This window comes from Sylvia atricapilla, chromosome 4 (assembly GCF_009819655.1).
Source record: "Sylvia atricapilla isolate bSylAtr1 chromosome 4, bSylAtr1.pri, whole genome shotgun sequence".
Lineage (NCBI taxonomy): Eukaryota > Metazoa > Chordata > Aves > Passeriformes > Sylviidae > Sylvia > Sylvia atricapilla.
Window position 1 is genome coordinate 23,916,945 of NC_089143.1, and position 20,059 is coordinate 23,937,003.

The 20,059-nt window shown below is 40.6% G+C and overlaps 2 protein-coding genes across 3 annotated transcripts in view; one reads left to right on the forward strand and one right to left on the reverse strand.

Moving 5' to 3' along the window:
* Positions 1-20,059, forward strand: part of CTNNA2 (catenin alpha 2) — a 469,159-nt gene that overhangs the window by 307,080 nt on the left and 142,020 nt on the right. The gene's annotated exons all lie outside the window — the stretch shown is intronic.
* Positions 2,805-6,776, reverse strand: LRRTM1 (leucine rich repeat transmembrane neuronal 1). Its single transcript, XM_066317286.1, has one exon. It carries the CDS (start codon positions 5,945-5,947, stop codon positions 4,382-4,384), a length of 1,566 nt encoding a protein of 521 aa, XP_066173383.1. The 5' UTR covers positions 5,948-6,776; the 3' UTR covers positions 2,805-4,381.

The window sequence follows — 20,059 nt, forward strand, 5'->3', positions numbered from 1 at the left end:
TCCTCTTATCTTTTGTCTCCTCTTAATTTCATTATTATCACAGCTATTATTATTATAATAGCACTAGAAATGAGCTTCCTCATTAAACACTCCTTTTTTTGCCGTTCTGAATACCACTGTAGAAGCTGGAGCGGGGAGGAAGGGAGGCTCAGAGAGTCCTTTTGCTGTTAATGCAGAATGAGACTCACACAAGGAACAAATGTTGTCCATCTCAAAAGTAAATGAGGGTTGGTTGTTTTTGTTTTTCATCAGAACTGAAGAAAATGATCAAATAGACTCGTCTCAACTACCCCTCAATGCCTTAGCCATGAAAAGATACAGAATATATTTAAGCAGACAGAAATATCCTTAGGGATGGTTCATGGTCTTTCTCTGGCACAGGTATGCAGGGGGCTGTGTCAGCCTGGTGCAGAGCATCCTCGCTGTGACCACAAGGAATGGGTCATCCCTTGGACTCAGCCCCTGCAGAACCCAGACATGGCAAAAGAGGGAATTGGCAGCTTTGACAGGATTTCTTTGTATTTTATATTTTCAGGCCAGAAACAGAATGTGGTACATTAGCATTGATCCTGTGGTTTCATATCATTTTTTTAAAGTAGTACAGAAAGGAAGGAAAAAAAGAAGGCAGAAAGGAAAATAAATCATCTCTTATATACATTCAAGGCATACACAGAAACAGTTCCTTCAGCACTGGGTGCACTGTGAGTAGGTATTGATGTTAGCAGCAAGAGAATGCATATTAGAGATTTGTAACACTGCTACTGTTAACCAGCTTCAGAAAGGTAGTGCTTTTTCTTGCCTTTCACCCCGTCTTGTGTGCAAAAAGACAGTGAAACATAAAAAAAAAATAAATGTTAATTACCTAATTATAAAAGGGAGATTAGTCCTATTAAGGGGAACATCAAAAAGGAAATATTTAAAATATTTCCCTTCCTTTGATATTCCCCAAGCATTTCATGGACAAAATACTGTTCACAACTCACCCCAAAAGCATTTTTTTTTTTTCCTTTTTTTCTTCCTTTTGATTTTGGAGTCATTTAATAGGCCAGAATAAAGGCATCAAAAGAGAGGGAATAACTTATCTCTGGGCAGTTGTTGAACATGAAATTTAGAATAAAGAATTAGGGAAAATTTGTCCCTGCAGTTGCTCTAAATGCAGTACAAATATAATAACTCTCATATATACCAATGCAAGTAGCCTGGAGCAGGATGAATAACTAGATTTGCAATAGCTGGATTGAGGTGACATACAGGCTCTTTTATTTCTTTATTACCCACATATATTTCATGTAAACTTTCAGCCTGGATGTAGGCACCCTGTGGAGTGCCTTTATGCCATGTCACAGCAGTGACACCCTCTTTTCTCCGGTAAATATTCAGAGGGTGTCAAGGTCTCCAGAAATCCTCTGGGTCTCACCAGGAGGTTGTCTCTAGAAGGGATAACCCTTAGAAAAGATTTCTGCAGGAGGATTTTTGAAATACATCCTTTAGTAAGTGCTGTGCTCTCCATGGAGGGATCCATCCATCATCCTGCTCAGGGTGGCAAGTCATTGGTGGGCATCACCTCTCTCCAGGAGAAGTGGCAACAGGCAAACCCCAAATCAGCTCTCACTCAAGAAGTCACTGCACCTTCAAAGGAAAATGCTCTCTTCAGTTTACTTGAGCTGTCAATGCGAGATGCATGGAGTACAGAGGTGAATAAATTCCAAAGGCAGAATTGCTCACGTCTTTGCAAACGTAGCTGGAAGTTGCTAACACCAGTAAACAGCAGGGATAACTCCAGAGGGGTTCAATCGCTTGTGTGTTTGAAATACAACCCACAAAAATGCTAAAAATACACGGAAATACAACCACGGGATGATTGTTTGTTGGTATCAGGCTTGTCTCAGGTTCACAGGGGTAAAACCATGACTGCACCAACACATTTCCTGATAGCAACAGGGGGTCATTATCAAAATAAAGCCAGTTCATATTTCATTTTACCATATGCAGACAGTATTTTAACAACCTTGGTTGATTTTGGAAGTTTCCTGGCAAGTGGCTGTAACCAAGCACTGCCTGGGGGCTTGGGGAGCACACAGCCCAGTCTAAAGTTAGAGAGCCAATTTTTCAATTTTTCAAATCTCCTATTGATTTCAGAGACGGATTTAATGGGGAAAATAAATATAGCTGGGCTTCAGTTAGCATGGCATAAAGTGCTTTACTTCCAACATGGTAAAGAACCCAGAGATGAGGGGCTCTGGATCTTCTCTCTGCCCCTCCTGTTAGGTTTGTTCATGGACACTCAACCCCTCAGGTCACTTGGGAGTTTCAGGAGGGATCAGGCTCTTGTGGGCTTGAGGCACAGAGAGAGAAATGTGCATTTATTTAAGGAGAGAAAAGCCTGGGTGCCTGGGTTTAACAGTGCTTGCTTGTTTAAAAGCTGTGGGTGAATTTTCAGTGGCTTTAGGGAGAAAAAAACCAATTGATTTTCATTAAATTTTCTATGAAACTGTCCTCTCCCAGTACACAATCTCATTGCTTTCAGAGATGACATTATAGTCTCACTGAGTAAAAATTTTGATTAAGAGGCTCTTTTCATGTTTTACAATACACAGTATGAGATGTACCAAATAGAGGAAAACAAGTTCTGACTCCTTAAAAATAGCTTCAGTCAGAAAGAAAGAAATAAAATTCACTCTTTACATTTAAAATTAATGGCTAAAACCTGCTATACAAGAAAACAAATTATTTCTTCTGTGCCTGTTTTCTGCTTTATAAGCCTACTGTACCTTTTTAAGAGTAGGTAACACTGTAACGCAATGAAAAAGGAGAAAAAAAACCCCTGTGTTACATTAAAATACATGTAAGATTTTGGAATTGTTCCTCTCTTGGTGGTAACCTGAGGATAGAGAAACGTGTACAAAGCATAGAAGTGTCACCCAGTTCATTATCCATAACATTTTATTCACATGTAATACTGTAGGAAGAAAATTTCAAGATGCTCTGCCTGATGTTATAAAACTCCCTCATCGTCAATTAGTGTGAGAGGAGCTGGTGAAAAGATCAATCAGCTACTTGTTCACATTCTGGAATGAAAAATCCAAACTACAAGGAAGGGAAGCCTTTATTTAAGGGCAGTCAGATAAACCAGCTGTGGGATTCTACATCATGAAATTACTGCTTATATCCATCAATGCCATTTTTCGGTCCTTGGTAAGGAGGGTGCATCTGCCTCCAGCCTCTGCAGAGGTTTGGGGGTTGTTTTGTTAGTGAAGGCTGGTGGTGAAAGGGTGGGACATGAGCTGGGCTTTGCCAATACTTTGCTACAGGACCCAAAAGGGTGCTCTGAAAACTCTCTGTCCTACCCTGACACTGATTTTGCTTTCGAGTTTCACCACTGAGACCCAAATAACTGCTTTTGCTCTTCTCCATTCACCATGGCACCACAGGGCACAAAATATGGGAATCTTTGCTGTTGGCATAGCTCAAAAGAAGCATAAAAGTGGGAAATGCAAGTAAAAGCCCTTAAATTTAGCACTTTTTTTTATATTAAAGAAAATTCTGATGAGCACATTTTGGCAGTGTTTCATTTGGTTGGGTTTTGTTGGATTTTTTTTTTTTTAGTGAGTCTTTGCAATCTTATCAGTTTTGATACAAAATACTTTTAGGGGTTATAATGCAGTTCTTATGGATCTTACAGTAACTAACAAGTGAGCTGTACTTAAAAAATCCTCACAAATCCTGTCCTAGGGACACAGGCAAAACTTCAGCCTTTCTGAGGTGCTCTGGCTCCTTGTTGTACTGACGTCCAGTTACAGGTAGCACGTTAACAAAAATAGAATTCCAGAGTCATGCTTCGTATCTTCTGCAACATGATGTACGTGAATGTGTGCTAATTACAATGGGAAGCCAGCTGGGTAATTTTAAGCTTTCTATTTTATGTGGCTTCTTTGCTCCTTGACTTTTCATTTTAACACTCAGCATGAAGAGAGAGAGGTTAAACTCTCTCTTGGCATTTTGTATACAGAGAACCATTCATGTAATATACACCAGTCTGTAAAAACTGTAAATGCTATTTGTTTTTATTTTAAACAGTTTTCTTAGTTTACAAAAGATCAATAATTGGTACCTTTTTTACACTCTCAGATTCCTGAATATTGACAGATCTTCAAAGGGAGTATTAGCATATGAAACCTTAAGATTGGCTGTCCTGAAGGTTTTTAAGACACGATAAAGCTAAAATATCAAGTCTCTAGGACAGCCCCTCTTAAACAATTTGGGCAGGGGTGCATGTCAGAAATCACCAGCAAAGCCCAGCAACCCCCTCCCCCCCACCCCGTGCCACTGTCTGCCTGCACACTGTTATTTGGTTGCACACTGTTTAAATCCCAAAGGAAAATCACACCTCGCATTCCCTCGCTGGCTGCTGGTGACAGGAACAAGATCCATACTCATTAATGATCACCAGGGCTCCCTCAATGTGGTTGGGTTTGTAATCAACGTAATACTCCTGGGCTGACATGGCAGCCATTTGGTGCATGGTCTGTTTTTGCTTCTGCTTCCTGCGCTGTGTGACAAAGCACTGTCTTAGTTGCCTTAAGCCGGCCGGGAAGCACTTCCAGGAGACGTACAACACCAAAACCACGATGAGGAAGGAAAAAATCAGTGCCATGGTGCCCGTCACCACCTTGTGAATCTGCACGGCGTTCTCGGAGTTCTCGCCGGGCATGGTGATGGTGACGGCGTACGTGGTCCGGTCCTCGTCGCCCTCGGGCACGTCGTAGGTGGCGGTGGCCGAGCCATAGCCCAGCGTCTGCTCGCTGTTGTTGGTCACCGGGGAGAAGGTGTTGACGCTCGTGGGGTCGGCGCTGTCCTCGCACAGGTGGAAGGCGTACACGGCGTCCAAAACATCCTCTCCCTGGGCGTACTCGGGGGTGGCACAGAGCAGGTTGCTGTCGTAGCGACCCTGGAAGTTGCTCAGCCAGGAGGCCAGGGCGCAGACGTTCCGGCTGCAGTCCCAGGCGTTGGCAGAGAGGCTGATGCTCGTGAGGGACTTCCAGGAGTCGAGGACTCGGGAGTCGATGTAGGTCAGCCGGTTGGAGTCCAGCTGCAGGGATTTGAGATGAGGTACACTTTCGAAAACGTGAGGTTCGATGTATTCGATTTCGTTGCCGGAGAGATCCATCTTTTCGAGTTGCCATATCCAGTCCAAAGTGTTTACTACGATGGTAACTTTATTCCTTCGCAAGCAGAGGGAGTGCAGGGAAATGAGCCTGGGAAAATGGGCTAAATTCACTTTCACCAAGTCATTGTGCTCAAGGTGCAGCTCAGTGAGTTTGAACAAGCCTGCAAAAGAGTTTCGGGCCAGGCTCTTTAACTGATTGTATCCTATGTCTAGAAACTTCAGGCTGCGACAGTCCTGAAAAATTCTCACTGGCACGAACTTGATGGCGTTCGACCGCATGTGCAAAGTTGTCAGTTTCCTCAGCCCGTGGAACAGGTCAGGCTCCAAAGACTGTAGGTTGTTGTATGATAAATCCACACTGCGCAAGTTTGGCATGGGGCGGAAAGTGGTGTTGGGCAGTTGGGTTATTTTGTTGGAACTCAGGGTGAGCTCTTTAACTCGCCGCAATTTTTGAAAGGCATTCCCCTCCACTGAGCAAATGTGATTGTGATCCAGATAGAGCCACGTGAGCTGCATTAACCCTGTGAACTGTCCATCATGCAGCTCTGAAAGGCTGTTGTACCGCAGAGACAAGCCCATCATGCCCGACAGGTTGCGAGGCATCTCTGTGAGATTCAGTGATTCACAGTACAAAAGCCTGCCCTCACACCGACAGAGCTGTGGACACCCACTATTCACAGCTGGAAGCATTTTAGAAAAGATACCCAGCGTACACAATATCAACCCCGGGGGCTTCCTCAGCAGCCAGTTTAAACAGATACCGATAAGAAGGAAATCCATTAGCAAGAATATTTCCAAATATGCTTGAGAATGTCCATTGAATCTTTTCAAATTCTACATCATATTTTATTTAAGGGAGGAAAAAAAAAAAAAAAAAAAAAAAAAAAGAAAAGGCAAACCAACGAAACAAAGCCCGAAAACCAAAGCAAAACAGCAAACAGAACAAACACAGAGGCAAATATTTCACTTTATAGCATGCAGGAGCTTTGCAGCATTAAAGTTCACAGACATTCAAAGGTAAAATGATAGTGATTTTGTTCATGTTAAATGCTGCAGCAAAGGAAAAAAAAATCTTTCTTCATGAAAGAATTTAATTAAAAAGTGTCTTACCCACCCTTTTCCAGAGAGTGACAACCTCCATTCAGTTGCTTCCTTTGTGTTTGGACTAATTATATGCAGAGCTAAAAAAGACCCCTCTGTGCTACAAATTCAGTCCCTTTCAATGTTGTGCAAGGCTGGCAAGCTCACAATGTCTCACTTCGCTTCTGCTCAACGAGCGAAAGGCTTGTCCAGCTAGCTTTTGAGCTGCCTCCTAGGACCTGCAAGTTTCAGAACTATGTACATGAGCTTGATCTTCTGCTTCTCCCTCTGTCCTTTCCTCTGCAGTTAACACTGTGGCGTGAAAAAAACTCCAAACTCTTTACTAACGACTCCACAGGATTTGTCAATCTGTTTAATGTCCATCATTTGCAACGACCATGGACCGGCACAACCTTTACTCCAGAGAGAGGTTACCATTCATTCACTGACCGGCTAAGGGTCGCTTTATTTCCCATTCTTTGTTCGCTTTGCTTGTTAGGTGATGCTTAGAGCAGAGAGAGACAGCAAGAATCCCTTCCCTTCAGCTGAGCAGTATGTTGCTAGAGCATGCAGAGGCACCCAGTGTTCACTGAGTGTCGTAAGCTGCTCATGATTGTACGCCTGCACTGTGCATCTCAGACATGGGCAGATTGAAAAGGGGTGGGCATAAAACCAACATCGGAGCGAACCAGGAAAGTAATATATGCTCTTTGATGAAATGGAAAATACTTTAAGCCTATCTCGCCATTTCTCAAACAGGCACGCACACACAGCCGCACAAATCATCAAAAGCGAGGCAGTGCTAAGTAGGAAGCTTGAGAATTAGGATTCTTTCTCTTTTTTATTTTTTTTTCCTTGGATGCTTTTGTTTAAAGTCTGAATTTATAAGCTATTAGCCGGGAGAGGGAGAGACTCGATTACTTGGTTTGGGAAGGAATATGTAAACCAGTCTCTTTGGATTGCTTTTTCTCTCTAATTCCGATGATGAGATTTGCCTTTTGGTCTTTGGGTGGGGGATTGAGGGGTGTGGGGGGGGAAATGTGTTTTCTTCTCTTCTGACATTGTCTAAATAGAGCATGATTTGAAATTCTGTGCATTCTTTCTCATAGAGATGCAGCCAGAGCTCTGCAAATAGGAATGTCTCATTTCATATAAGCTTTAATTACATTTGGTCTTTTTCCATCCTGCATATTTTGTGTGTTCAGCACATGCCTTTCCTAAAGGCTTTTTTTTTTTTCCGTTTTCTTTGCAGTGTATGCTACGGCACACAGAACTCAAATTCTAGCAGCATAAAGATTACTGTGCTTTTTGAATAAGATCAATGCATAGGTTGCTGTGAACGTGTTGGCAGCATGCAAAGAGGGGGTTTCAAACCCCATTAGTTAATAAGTTTTGCAGATTGTGCTGGTTTTTTGTTCCGTGTACCAAAAAAAAAAAAAAAAAAAAAAAAATCTTTGCTGGGTAATTTGCAGTCCTCGTTCTCTATGGGAAAGGCATCGTCAATGAGCTCTGTAATTTTTACTGACTGAAAAATGTATGGTACTTCTGTCAGGAAAACGCTGGCCATCTTTTCGTATTATGAAATAGAGTCTCAAGCCCGTGTGCTGGTGAGAACGATCGGAGCTGACAGCTCCCAATTCTGCATCAATATCCAATGAAGAAGTTCCCCACGGATTTAGGATACAAGGATCGCAGAGGATCGTGCTGATTTTAAGCAGACATCGGATGCAAAATGCTGGAGGGACAGAGCAAAACCACTGTGCTTGCTTTCTTTTTCACAGCTGTGTTAATTTAAAAGCAATACCTTGTTTTGGAGGTGTCTGTTGCAGCGCTAAACATTGTGTTTGAGTGTGGCTGCTGCGAGTGTGTGCTGAGAGAGATCAAGGAATGCAGTAATCTGATGCAGTAAAAGTTGCTTTGCAGAAGTCCTGGTTAACTAAAAGCTCTTGTGCATAAAAATAAAAATGTGTGCACGAGATTCATTACTAATGGATTTGCCAGAAACAGTCTTAAATAAATTACAAATATAAACCATTCAAATTGCAGTTTCAGAACCTGGGGATCAATGTGCTTTTATGCTCCCTGTTCAGTTTATTTACATTTTTCTGCTCTTCACAGCATTTCGGTGGTCTCAAAGCAAAAATGTGATGCTTTAATAGTATATGAACCTCATCTATGTTTTAGCATTTGAGCAAGAGAGCTGAAGGTGGTTTTCCTCTCCCCAGATCATGCTGTTTTATTCAAAGCAGGCTGTTTATGCAAGTGTCCACTGGTTGCAGTACACCTTAATTCTCTTTTTCAGTTCACAAAAGCAGAGAGGAAAGCAGTGACAGAACCGACAGAAAAAGCATTGAAGCAGGAGAGACTAAAAAAAAAACAATCCAAGAATATTTTCCAGATTGCCTTGATGAATATTTTGGTGCAATTAGCAGAGAAAAAAAAAATAATAATTACTTGATGTTAACAGATACTGAAAAAAGCTTGTGTCCCTTAAAAATCTACAACCCTGCGAGTCTTCATGGGGGAAGCCTTAATGCCTTCTCCCATGTAAAAATTTGGGGAGAGGTCTGCAACAGGAGCCCTGAAAATTTCACGTATATCTTCAAGGAAAGCTACCATTTTCTGTAAATCAGATGATGATAAGGATCACTTAGTTATCATTTAAAAGCTATGTATAAAGACTTCTAGTAGGCATAAAGCTCCCTGATACATCACTGAAAAGCTGATTTTTTTTTTTTTTTTTTTTTTTTTTCACTGCTTCTCCTTGTTATCACCTGGGATACAGCTTGGATCCCAACCAATGTGCCTATTCCCACTCTGGCATATAATCCATTATCGTTTGGTTTTCAAAGGCAGGAATTAGAGCAGACAGTAGCAAACCTATATAGCAGCAGCTGGAAGACTGACAACCAGAATTAGGCACCCAGAATTAATGGCCCTAAGTGCACTTTCTCCAAGCTCTGACAGAGGGCTATTGAATAAGAAACTCTGCTCTTGCCCAAAATTTGGTTATAAAAAATATTCCAGGTAGTTTTAGAATGAGAGACCTCAGTGTGTGTTTGAGGCTGTGATATTGAGGCACAGTAGTGACCAAATTCAAAAACTGGGGCATCTGAAATATCTTTTGTAAATTGGTGTCCTACTGTATTTTTGCAATGTACCCTTTTTGCAATCAAACCAGGGATCCACTTTGAAGATGATTGTAATGCAAAGGGTTTAATTTCCACTGTCTGAGCTGTTATCACAGCCAAACTGTTAAGTTTACACATTTTCTGAAGTTTCAAAGCCTCTGGCAAGTCTCTATAAATTAGCAGATTTAAATTAGCTTTATTAAATGTGCTATTATAAAACATTTTAAGAATGGCAAACTAAGTTTGTATGTGTTTAAAGGAGCTTGATTAAATCAATGTAAAGTAGGTTACAGAAGAACAACATTAATAAAGTTTAGAAAGTTTAGATGGGAGGCTCCTTCTTGTAGTCATGACAAGGGTAATTCAGTGGCAGTGATGGTCAGAATTGTTCAGGTTGGAAAAGGGAAACACCTTTCATGGTATTTGCTCTACACATTTTTAATACTGTTTTCCAATTAACTGTAGAATCATCAAGATTGGAAGAGACATTCAGGATCATCCAGTCCAACCATCAAATGTCCCATATAATTAAACTGGCCTAAGATACGTTTAATTCTGGTTAATCCCTTGGATATTCCTTTACTCTTCATGCCTGGATATTTACTTTACCTTAATTTGCAATCCAGGACAGATGGGATTGGGACAGAGTGCATGAGATTAGAATGTAGCTGCTGATGTCTAACTCTTCATATACACATATTTTAATAAATTCTCCACTCAAATACAAAGAGGCAAAACAACCTATTAAATACTGAGTATGCTTCTTCCTTTTGATATTTTCTGAGTGGTTATATCAGAATAATAACAAAGTGATGATTCTTAGTGATGACTTTTAATTTCCTTTCATGAATGGAAGGATTCAAACCTTGATCTTTGGTAGTCTTTAATTTTCAGGTGTGCTGAACCATGGCATTTTTTATAATGGAAACATTTAAAAAACAGAAACAGGGGGGAAAGGCATAACCTAAGATAAAGCAAACTAAATCTGTTATTTCTCTTGTATTTCTATCTTGGTCATCCTGAACATTTACTGGCTGCCCCTTCTGTATAAAATTTAGGATTTTGGCTAAAATAGAAGTCCAGTTCTATATAACACGTCTCTTTTAGTAGATATAAGAATGAGTAACATTATACAAGATTTTGACCAAAATATACCTGCTCGCTCCAGATGTCATAAAATTCTTACAGTACCTGACAGACACATTTGATTTGTGGCTACCTTTAAATCATAGATATTCTTACGTAAATGACCTTATTGTTTTTGACAAGATGATAAACATTTTTCTGTCTCATTGCAGTTATTCCATCCTCATCAACCACATTCACTTGGAGGTAGTCATGCATAGCTCTAGAAAGCCACTGACAGAGGAGACCCCTGTGCAGAATTCTCAGTGCAGGGCAGAAATATCAGGTTTTAGGACAATATATCCAGCGTATGATGAAGTAATGATGAAATTACTCTCTTAAGTACCTGTAAAATTACCTTTAGATGGCAAAACTCTTGACATTGTTACTGGTTCTGAATATCCAGGGGTAGTGGGAAAAGGACAAGAAATAAATTTATCCTTTTGTGATTAATCAACACATGAAAATCATGCAACATCCTGGCTAGGCAGAGGCTGGTGTTTTACAGTCACGTTACCAAGTTGGTGGAATTCCTGGTTCACAGGAAAAGTGAAAATATAAACCTTTAATTAACCCTTGCTATTTTATATCTCAGAAAGTGTCTTAGGAGTCACGGAGGAGGCACGTGTGGAGCGCAATGATTAGCAAGTGTGAAGGTTTTAGTTGGTCATATTTGATTGGAAATCAATTAGTTCCATCTTCAGAAGTGCTAAGAGAGACACTCCACAAAGGTTTATCTCCAGATCTTCCCAAGCATTGCTGGAGGTACCAGGAAATGAACTGTAATTAATTTCCAATCCTCGTAAAAGCAAAGAGGGCCACAGCTTATCCACACTCTTCAATACACCTACTGTGCCCTCTCTGCTGCTGTTGATAGTTCATCTCTGAGGATTATTTTTTTATAAACTCTGTTGCTAAACGGTCTTTTATTTGTGTTTGAGACTCATTTCGACTGAAGGATTCTGTTCTTCCATGGATTTTGCTTCTCCCATGTGTTGCACCAGGGGTTGGTCAGTTGGCTGGCTGGTTGGTTGGTTCTTGGTGTGTTTACTCAAACTTACCAGGAGGTTGGATGAAGTGACAGAATAGCAGGATTGTTTAGAACTGTGAAAAAATCCCCCTCCATAGCCAAACTGGTTATGGCCCTAAACCCATCACGTGTCCATGTTTTACCAGAATTTTGTGTCCTTTGCCAGATGACTTGTGTTGCATGGGAAGTTGTGAGGTCTCACCTGGGACTGCAGGTAGCACCATGCTGTAGAGGAGTCATTGGTAATACATTGGAATAGCCCTCCTGATGCAAAACCCTTCATGCACCCTTCATATACTGGTGGCATACCTTGAGGGGCAGTGAACACTTTTTAGATTTCCAAAATGCAGGACATACAGAGAATTGAGAGGAATTTCTGAAATAGCTTGTTAAAAGCAAGGATGAACAAGTTTAAAGCTGTTCCTGGCAGTCTTCTGGAAAGTCTTTTTACAAGAGGATGAACTGCTCTTGGAAAATTTTCCTAGAACATAAAATTTCTTCTCAGCATTAGACAGCCAGTTGTTCTTAATCCATTTCTTGTACTCATTTCCAAATGTATTTTAAAGCACAATCAGAAAATACAAAAACACTTCATGCTGGCCTTTGTGGATACATTATTTCCAGAAATACAGCTTAGTTATGAATTTGGTGCTGGTATTTTGAAATTGAATAAAGACTTTTATTGTGTCCTCTTTCATCACATAGAACACCATTTGAACTGACTCCACAGAAAAATTGAATCATAAAATTGGAGAATAGCTTGGGTTGGAAGGGACCTTAAAGACCATGTTGTTCCATTCCCTCCCATGGGAAGGGACACCTTCCACTATCCCAGGATGCTCCAAGCCCCATCTGATCTGGCCTGGGACACCTCCAGGGATCCAGTGGCAGCCACAGCTGCTCTGGGCACCCTGTGCAAGGGTCTCACCTGTGTTCTCACAGGGAACAATCTCTTTGTTACCGTAAACCTGCTCTTTTTCAGTTTGAACCCATTCCCCCTTGTCCTGTCGCTACGTGCAAAGGGGCAGTTCTACAGAAAAACTCTGCTTTTCAGAAAGCGCTACCTGTAAATAATATATTTCGGAATGTTGTTACATGTGACTCCTGGATTTACTGAAGACCTAAACAACAGTCTGGGTCACGTAATTGTGGAGCGGATGCTGGATTGAGCAGGGCACCCATAGGAAACAGGCAATGGCACCTTTGGCAGGCTGTGGCTTTCTCAGTTGTATGTGCCTCACGCTGAATTGTGGCAGAGAAGGAAAGCAGGATTTTTATGTTTTCATACTCCTGCTCTGATGATATCCATACTTTGAAGGGAAAATCCAGGATGAAATGTCTTGAAATCCTGGTTGTGTGTGTATTGCATCTTACAGGGAGATTAGAGGGCTACTGGATCATTAGCTCACAGACAGAATTAATAATGCAGAAACCAGGTTGAAGACTCATATTTCAGAGAGAAGTCATTGTGATTTTTGCAAGCTTAAAAAGATGGTTTGTTGACTACCTGCAATATTTATGATTTCATTACGTTTTATTTGCAACTGATGTAATGTCTAAGAGAAATAGTCATGGGTCAGGAGTCTCAGAAGGACATATTTAAAGGCATAACAAAAGATAGTCATGCCTTCTAAAAAAAAAAAGAGAATAACCTGACCTTCTTTTTTTAAACCAACTTAAAAATACTCAAGACATTACTGGAGAGTTTATACGGTGGAGGAGGTTTGTGTGTGGTGTATGTGTAATCTTAGAAACTCAGCTTTGCTCAACAGCTAATTTCATTTTGTGAGATCCAATGGCAGTCTTTGAAATATGCATTCCTGACTCTTGTTTGGTTTTGTTTCAACGTATTTTGAAGACTTTTCATGTCTTAGAAGGAAGAAACATATAGTATAATCAAAAGTTTATGTTACTCCATTACTCTTAATAAATATGTAAAAGGTCATAGTAAATTCTAATACATATCCAAAGATCCTGAATTTTCCAAGGTTTTAGAAAGAATATGCCAAATACATTCTCAAAGTCTGCACAGTAGTATGAATGTAAATTACCCTGCCATTATATGTGTTTTTAAAGGTGAAGCAGCAGATTTGGGGAGCAAGCAGTAACAAAGCTTTTGGGTTCACTTCAGCTGTGTTTCATAATCACATTCTCTCTCCTGCTGCTGTACTTTTGAATCTTTAATATTCCTGTAAAATTAAGAGCTTATTGTTTCCTAAGACTCAATTTATATTTTAAATGAGTGGAAAGATGTGTAATCAACTTGAAAAGGCAGGAAAATATCATCCTGTTTTTCAAGATATAGGACATTTTATGGTTTAGTTCTGCTCTTTTTTTGGTAGTACAAATTAATTATGATTTGACAATAGTGTACTTGATTTTCTTCTTCAGATTTGATGCAAAGCCAAGCTTTATTCTCTAACTCAAAACTAAAGGTCGGTGTTTGTGAAATGCTTGTGACTCAAGATTTATTGTAGTTTTTTCCCCATTATTCAGATATGTTTGTTGATGGAAAGGTGTTTATGAGTTTAAGTGGAGGCTGTGTGATGCACACATGGCTGTGGACAAATACGCACTTTTCATGGTTGCATCAGTAATATTCCTTGCAGCAATACTAAAAATTTGGGAAACCATTGGTGTGAAAGTCCTGAATGATCCCCTCTTCATGCTTGGTGGGGTCTGTGAATGCTGGCTGGAGGTTTGTGTACCCATGGCAGGTAGGGGAAGCGGGTCCAGACCCTCACTTTACTTCTTTCAATTGTGTCTCAGATTTTTTGCTTGTTTTGTGTCCTATTTCTTCTTACATCTAGAGTTGTTGTTGGTTTTTGGTGGGTTTTATTGTTTCCAGTTCTTAATTTCGGGGATTGTCTCTTCCTATGTCCTTGCATAATGCCCAGCATGGATTATCTTTTGCTATGTCCTGATCAGAGAATCACAGGCATTTTGGGTTGAAAAGGACCTTCAAGAGATTGTTTCATTCCAACTTCCTGCCTTCCACTATCCCAGGTTGCTCCAAGCGCTGTCCAGCCTGGCCTTGGACACTTCCAGGGATGGAGCAGCCACAACTTCTCTGGGCAAACTGTCCTTCATAGTCAAGGATTTGTTCTTCCCAATATCCCATCTAACCCTGCCCTCTGGTAGTGGGAAGCCATTCCCCCTTCTCTTGGCACCCACACCCTTGTCCAAAGTCCCTCTCCAGCTCTCCTGCAGCCCCTTTAGGTACAAGGACTCTAAAGTCTGCCTGGAGCCTTTTCTTCTCCAGGCTGAACACCCCCATAATGAATATTATTGGTAATCAACACAGTTCTGGTGCTCAAGGCAACAACTGTTGGACAAGGTTTCAGTGTATTGCAAGGCTCCCAGGTGTGGTGTCTGTACAATGAGGTTTCTGCAGCCTGTTTTGCAGCTGAGCTTGGACCATGCATCAGGTCAGCAGAGCTCACCTGTAGCTGTTCCCACGAGGGTCATGGCAGCAGAAGACACTGAAAACGTAGTGGGAAGAAGCTTCCCTAGTGCCAGTGGGATGAAGTTGGCAATACCACCAGTGGGTGGTGTTGGCTTCTTTACCTTCAGCCCAAAGAAAATCCATTCTGAAAGCATTTATCCTTTGATCTATGCTGCTTTTCCTAGGCCCTCACTCTGCAGGACCGTGGAGGCTGTTGGAAGCATCTGCAGCACTGCAAAGTAGTGCTGACCTTGGGATACTTCCCTGAAACACATTCAGAGGCTTCTGAGCTGTGTTCTCTGACTGTCTAGATTTTCTGGCACTGTTATATCCATTAAATACTGATTAGATTTAAGAAATCCAAGAGACCAAATAATGCTATCATTTCTTCCCTACTTATCTTAATAATATTGCCAGTAATATTCCAATATATCAATTCTAGGATATTCTATACCACTAATCTGGTGCGGGGAAACAGGGACACTGTGCTTTTTTGTTTCAAAGGCAGAAGAAAGCCATTTTATTTGTTGATTTGATTTTGCTGTATTGCCTAAAGATGAGGGTAAAAAGTAAAAGCTGCTTTCAAGGACTGTTAGAGAAATACATCATTTTTCATAATGTTTAATGAATTGCTTACAGTACTTGTTTTACTTGAAACTGCAATTAAAGATCACCCTCTAGTCAAAAGAAAACTGTGATAAGAACGTGACTTGAAACTGGGCAGGAAATTTTCTAAAGCCCTTTGGGAGTAATTCCAGTAATTATTCAATCTGACGTTTTCCAGAGAAATAACCCTTTATGTGTGAACTCCATTAATCATAATAACATAGTTCACATGTCAGATACTTCTCTCCAGTCAGTTCATACTCTTCATTTATTAAAAGACCAATAAACATATTCACTAGATATGACAAAATATTAAACTGCTTGCAGAAAATCCTAGTGTGTAGGTTTGGTCTTGTGAGGTGGGTCATGAAGTCTGCAAATAACTTGAATTTCTGGGCTGTAGCTGCTGCCAGCATCACGTCTCCTCATTTGGTGTCATTTCAGTCACAACACTTTCAGGACATTTCTGCTTTCTTTTCTCCTCTGAACTGCCCTGAAGAGGCCTGGTTTGTCTGTCTGTCCAGATGTAGAGACCTGCTGTATGATCCTTCTTAGCCATGTAATTGCTCTTTTGCATGATCTGAAAGTAGGAAACAAAAATTCTGCTTTAGATCATCTGCAAGCACAAGAGTGAATACTTGAATACATTTTTCTGATATGAACTTACTACACATTATTGGAACAGCAAAATTAATATGGAGTAACTGTCTTTGATGATAAGCTGCTCTAAGAAGATTTATGTTATGTTTTTCTGTGTTTCATCAGCTGAAGATATTCCTAAATATTATCTTCTATTAAAAAGTGGTGGTTTTAAAATGCAGTGGTGATTAGATGCCCATATTTGAAGAATTTATTATTCTCTCCTTTTCAGATTCTGACTTTTTTTTGTGCTTTTGAAGCTGGCAAGTGCAATTATCAGTGTTCTGATGAGGAGTGATAAATATAATCTTTTGCTGAATGTGGATAAAAGATGCAGGCAAAAAAAAAATGGTTTTGTGCATCTCCTGACTTCTCAAAAGCTAAGCAGAGAAAAATTCTTTGTCTTTGGAGATTCACTTTATAATATTTGATTGGGTTTTTTGTGTGTATATCTTTTTGTTCCAGAGCCAGTGCAACATACCTGGGCTGTTACTGTGACTAATGCTTGAAATCCAGGATTTTTGCATGGCAGTTGTCATTCGTTGCACATTCCAGTAGATGGCAACTCCAGTCTTCCTGACATTTCATCTCCATTCAAACCAGTAATATTTTCTGTGCCCCCCACCTCCCCGCCCCTGCATCTTGTCCATATAAATAGCTGCGAGTTTCACAAAAATGTGAGTCAATATTACTTTTATTGAAATTACCACACAGTATCTGATTTCAACTCAAACAGTACTGAAAAGAAAGATGATAAAAAAAAGGCCTGTAAGCGCCAATCCTCCTGGATCATAAAGCACACACTGATTCATTCCCCCATAACTTTAGAAAATATTTTAGGAGTTTTCATAAAAAGGGTTAGTACCCCAAACCTCTTTTTGTGTGAAATAAAGGAAGGGATGGCTGGAAATACTGCACACTGGCTTTCAGTTTGATGGTCAGGCTATGAAGTGTGTATCCTCCTGATCAATGCTGAATTATTTATTTTTGCTGTTCATAGTAAACATTCTAAACTTGGTCAGAGCTGTAAAAATTTGTAAATTTGTGAATTGCATAATGATATACCTGCATGCAGCTTGTCTTGGGTGAGGGCAGGAGTAGGCCCAGGGGTTCTCTGCGTGGTTTAGCCATGGGGATGTTCTCCAGTTCCCCTCCTGCCTGAAGCACTGCCACGCTCAGCCTGCCTTCGCTCCCTCAATTGTGTTACCAAAGCACCCGTGCAGAGGAGCCTATTTCTGCTTTTTCCTCTGCTGACTTTCACAACTTCAATACTTGCCTGTGGAATTTGAAGCCGTGAAACAAAGCATCTCTCTGTGAGTGAATGCCAGACATCGACCACAGGCCAAAGATTGTGTTTGCTCTGCCTGGGATGGAGACTTAGGATCGTAACAGTCACACAAAGGGTCCTTTCTCTATCTCTCTATCAAGACTGTAGTTTAATTTTCAAATCATCTCCACTGTGTCTAGCCAGGTTTCATTTTGAGGTTAATGGTTATAAAGGAGTGAAGGACAGTTATTTAAAAAAAAAAAAAACTACAAATCTAACTTAAAACTAATACATGCTACTTACCAGCGTTGGTTTTTTTTTACCTATTTCATGCATAGAGAACTTTCAGTAATCCCATAAGAAACTTTCAATCTGCCTGACTCTGTGGGAAATCCTGCTATTTCATACTATGTCTTATGGTCACAAATGCAAACATTTCATGTTTAAAAAAACCTGAAGAAAAGTTCTAAAGTAGAGCAATGTTTAAGGCCAGATTTATATGTTCACACTTTTATTGGTTTAGTAAAAGCCTTGATTTTCAACCAAGCCTTGATTAGTCCATGGATATTTTTACTTCACAGAAACAGTATTAAAATAAATTACACTCATATAGGACAAGCAGAATATTGGTCAATTTAAGCCTGGCTGATTTTTATGTAACAAATTAGTGAGCAAGGTAATTAAATCTCTTTTGGATGCCTGTTTCATCTCTGGAAGGGATCCCAAGAACCTCAGAAAACTGACTTTCAGGTTATATACAGGTCCTGGGTCTATTGCAGCTAAGTGGCTTGTTTCTCATTATCACATTTAATACTGCAGAAACTACTCCACCAGAGTCTTTATTAAAACTTGCTTAAGGCCAGCATTTTCCCTTGGGTCAATAATGACTTTAGAGGAATGGATGCAGAAGCTGGATTTGTTCTGGAATGAATTATGTCTCATTGGGGCCCCCAGGCTAGTATTTCAAATTCACCACCAGGCACTTCATCAAAAATTCTGTCCCAGTATTGGAAAGACCTTGTTGCTCCTGTTAGGGAGTGCAGAGCATACATTTTTGGATCTTTCCCTGCACCTGAACTATATGTCTCTAGTTTCTTACTCTGCTAAAACCCCGTTGAAGGCCACCTGCATCAGTGAGGATGTGGTTTAAGAGCATGTCCTGAAGATCTTGTGCATTGGGAAAGGTCATTGCCAGTTATTTCTGACTAAAATACAGAGCCCAGCAGAGCACTAAGTTAGCTACTGGTAAGTCATTCAAATCTTACAGCTCCTGGTGTGAGCACACTGTTTCTGAGAAGGAGAAGTAAATATCATTGCTTCCTGCCAGTCCTTGCTTATGAATAATCCAGATATTGGCTAATAATCCGTATTGCACATTGTGGAATCACAGGGTGGTTTGAGTTGGAAAGGACTTTAAAGTCCATCTCTTTCCACCCTCTGCCATGAGCAGGGACACCATCCACTAGCCCAGGTTGCTCCAAGCCCCATCCAATCTGCCCTTGGACACTTCCAGGGATCCAGGGGCAGCCACAGCTTCTCTGGACACCCTGTGCCAGGGCCTCACCACCCCATCCTGGCCTCAACATACTCCCCTCCTGAATCTCAGCTATTGGGAGCAAAAATCTCTATGCTCAGGAGAGAGAATAAATGTACACAGCATTCACAGGCTGCTCCACATGACCAGGGAGAGGACATGAGGATGTGGGATGGAAAATCTACCCCTGCCTGCAAAGGAAAAGCAGTCACCAAAGGATTGGGGGAAAATATTAAACTTTGTGGGTTGAGGTAAAGACACTTTATTGGGACAGTAAAGGAAGAGATAATAGTAATAATGATAATGATAGACAAAACAAGTGATGAATGTTGCAAATGCTTGTCAACCACTGACTGATGCCCAGCCCATCCCCAAGCAGTGATTGGCCCCTCCAGCCAACTCTCCCAGTTTATTCACTGGGATGATGTCCCATGGTATGGAGTATCCCTGTGGCCACCTCAGGTCAGCTGTCCTGGCATGCTTGCTCCCAGTTTTTGATGTTTGCTCTCTGGCAGAGCATGGGACACTGGAAAGGCCTTGATTTAGACTAAGCACTGCTGAGCAATAACTAAATCATCAGTGTGTTATCAACACCATTCTCATCCTAAATCCAAAACTCTAGAAAATTAACTCTATCCTGGCCAAAACCACAAAAGACCTTCATAAAAATTTTCTTCTTTAAAAATTGTCTCAGTTATATGTGCAAATACTTCTGAATTCAGTAACTCAAAAAATTTAGAAAAAAGAAAGTGAGTTTTTTTTTCTAGTTTTTAAAACCTTCTCATGTTGATGATCAGATAAAATGCTGACTTAGAATAAAATCTTGGATTTATGAGCCCAAACTGAAAAGGCTGGTTTTCCCTTTGCTGGTCTGATTTTAAAACACGATCATGTGGTATTTACAAATGCAGTAGTTTGGGAGTGTTTGTTCTCTTCCAGTATCCATTGAAATGCAAGGGTGTTTGATATTGAAAGAGATTGGTAGTGGATAATAGGCAGACAGGTGTTTGGCTTTTCTTTGTGCTCATCAAGGAC

What these genes read in the sequence shown, in the direction of transcription:
- LRRTM1 (XM_066317286.1), bottom strand. Translation starts at nt 5,947, where the DNA reads ATGGATTTCCTTCTTATCGGTATCTGTTTAAACTGGCTGCTGAGGAAG.